The following is a 2,640-nucleotide window of genomic DNA, read 5'->3' as shown; positions in this document are numbered from 1 at the left end:
ACGTAACGCGCTTATGCCCCTGCAAGGGTAATCAAGACGACAGTTTGACGCCACCGGGTCCGGGTCGGCCCACGTCGCGGCTGAGCATCGAATCGAAACCTCAGGACCTCATCATCGTCTTCACCGCCAATGGGTGCTAGCCTTATGAACGGGCGCGATCTACCCACAAACATCACCCATTGGGGGCGCTCGTATGTGCGAAGGCTCATCCCCCCGACCCGGAGCCACGTGCGATCGATAGTCGCGACAGTCGCTGTCATTTTGACATTACGCTTGCTCCCGCTTCCCACTCCACGAGCGGCCTGCCATAGCAACCGTCGATGTAGCGATGGGCGATGTTTGCTTAGTCGCTGTCGTCGTGCGTGTCCTCGGACGGGTGGACCCGCGTGCGCGGCAAAGGACACGACCGCCTGAGGACGCCCATTGCATTTCTTTCTGTTCTTCTTTTGTCCGTCCGGGTCTTCGTCTCCTTCCAGTAGACGCCAGCCGTCCCCGAGCTCCTTCGATGATGCTCGACACTTGTCCTTTCGCCCGCAGGGGATGGCGCTTGCTTGACTCGGCTCTAATTTTCCAGCTCATCGAAAGGACCCTGGCGGGCGGAGGCAACCGGAAGTTTTATCATCACACACACACATGGTCACGGTCACGAATGAGCCTGGCGTGAACTTCCCGCATGAGGGAGGTTCGTGAAAGAAACCAGCAGCATTCCGTTCCCGACCGAGAAGCTTTCGAAGGAAATGAAAATGAACGACTGGGCGAGAAATGGATCTTGGACGAAAAGCGAGCGGCCCCACGTGGTGATTTGATTTCGACCGAAAGCTGCGGGTCACCAGCGGGGCTGGGTAAGGCAAACCATTCGCCGTACGCGACGTCTTGATTCTGGTGCTTGATGACAAATAATGAGCGGCTTGATGTGGGGTGGGCTTTGTTTGTGTTCGCAGCCATGTTCTAGGCCGACTGGTTTGCCGGTCGCAATCATTTTCCCGACTCCTTCCCGGGCGCAGGGCAGACAAGTAATTCAATAACCACCGAATGGAATTACGATATTCGCTCTATCCAAACGCTGGCAATTTCGTTTCCTCATCTCGCGCAGCTCGTTAGGGCAGCTTCCAAGTGTCATTAGATAATCAACTGTCATCCACCGGAAAATGGCTTATTTCTGCCTCATCCCACACGGTTGCTTGTCTATTTTAAAGACTAAATTTTCGTCCCCCCCAAAGCAGGCTGTTTAGAATGCCAGTAGCAACTGGATGGCCAAACGAAAAACGATGGTTATTCTTGCAGCGGCTTATCTCATCAACGTAGACCAACCAGCGAAACGACCGAAGCAAGCCATCTAGCTACCATAGGTAAAGAACGGCATCGGTGCAGTTTAGTTTTCCGGGGCTCGCGAAAAGGCACCCACAAATTCCGCGCGATGAGCACCTCACCGTTGTCCAAAGAGGAACGCGTCTTTCGAAATCAGCTCTGGTGCGAACGGATACAACAGCAGCAGTACGTTCGGGAGAGACCTACGACGGACGAGGGCGATCGGCCCTCGTCGGGGCCCGGTTCCAGGTTACGCCAGCGATCAAGGGGTCGGGGATTCCGTAACCACCGCCATTTCGGTCCGGAGCTGGGTGATGGAACCGGTCAGGATAACGACATCGACGACACGCTGTCGGAGTTTGCCGCTGGTTGGTATCCAACGTCCCGAACCGGCAACCGAGCGTCGGTGATACGGCCGTCGACTTTGAAGAAGCTAAACGCGTTGCTGGATGCGTACCAGGAGGAACGGACGGGTTTGGCTAAGGGCCAGAGCATGCTCGACCTGACGCGTGTCGGTGTCGATGCATCCAGCGATGACGAACGTCCAATGCGACTCCCGAGAGTGTGTCTTGTTGAGGAGGAAACACCCCAACCGGAGGTCAGGAACTCCGATGAAGATCCTGTTGAGAAGTTGCAACCATCGGCGCCACCCAGTACACCGGTGAAAGCGCTTATACCGGCTCATCGGTCATCCGCCATGGGCATCCAGTTGGTGGAACAGCTGATCACCGTGTCGCTGTTTTTGAGCGAGAAAACTCTCAAACAGACGCTCAATGTGCTGAAATTCATGCGAAGACACTTGAAACAGGTGCTGCAGTTCCTGTGGGAGCGGTTCTTGCAACCTTGCTTTGCACCAGGAACGATTCACGGAGGTGTTCGTGAGATGCTTACACTGGTTGTGGTGGTTCCAGTGGTTACGTTGCTCGCCACAATCTACGGTATCGTCTGTGTGCTTTATTGGATGAATCGGTGCTTTTTGATTGAAACAAATCACTCGTGAGTGAGCTGAGCAGAAACTATTATTTGAGAACTATTATTTTTGCCTATTTCCTTACGAAGTATCTAAGACCGAACACACTTCCACTTGCGGTGCATTCCCCACTCTCTTGCTATTAAAATGCGAGTGAGAGTAAATAAAACAATTTTGGCATATATTTGCATTCGTTTGACTTCCGCGTTCATTCGGAGAATATTTTCATCTTTACGCCACCGGATTGGAAGAAACTCTTGGCTCTTGGAGATGAAGTACCACACCTGAAATTCCACAGACATCAATTCCACCAACGATGCCTGTAAATTACTCCATCTCGCATAGATAAACACTCGCTTTTT

General features: G+C 53.0%; 1 protein-coding gene across 1 annotated transcript; it reads left to right on the top strand.

The window, feature by feature from the left end:
• Positions 1-1,417: 1,417 nt before the first annotated feature.
• On the top strand, positions 1,418-2,308 carry LOC128720488 (uncharacterized). The gene has a single exon (XM_053814162.1). It carries the CDS (start codon positions 1,418-1,420, stop codon positions 2,306-2,308), a length of 891 nt encoding a protein of 296 aa, XP_053670137.1.
• Positions 2,309-2,640: the final 332 nt, after the last annotated feature.

Source organism: Anopheles nili, chromosome 2 (genome assembly GCF_943737925.1).
Source record: "Anopheles nili chromosome 2, idAnoNiliSN_F5_01, whole genome shotgun sequence".
Classification (NCBI taxonomy): domain Eukaryota; kingdom Metazoa; phylum Arthropoda; class Insecta; order Diptera; family Culicidae; genus Anopheles; species Anopheles nili.
This window is presented reverse-complemented; position numbering and strand designations above follow the sequence as displayed.

Excerpts from the sequence above, each read along its gene's own strand:
- LOC128720488 (XM_053814162.1), top strand. The coding sequence starts at position 1,418 with ATGAGCACCTCACCGTTGTCCAAAGAGGAACGCGTCTTTCGAAATCAG.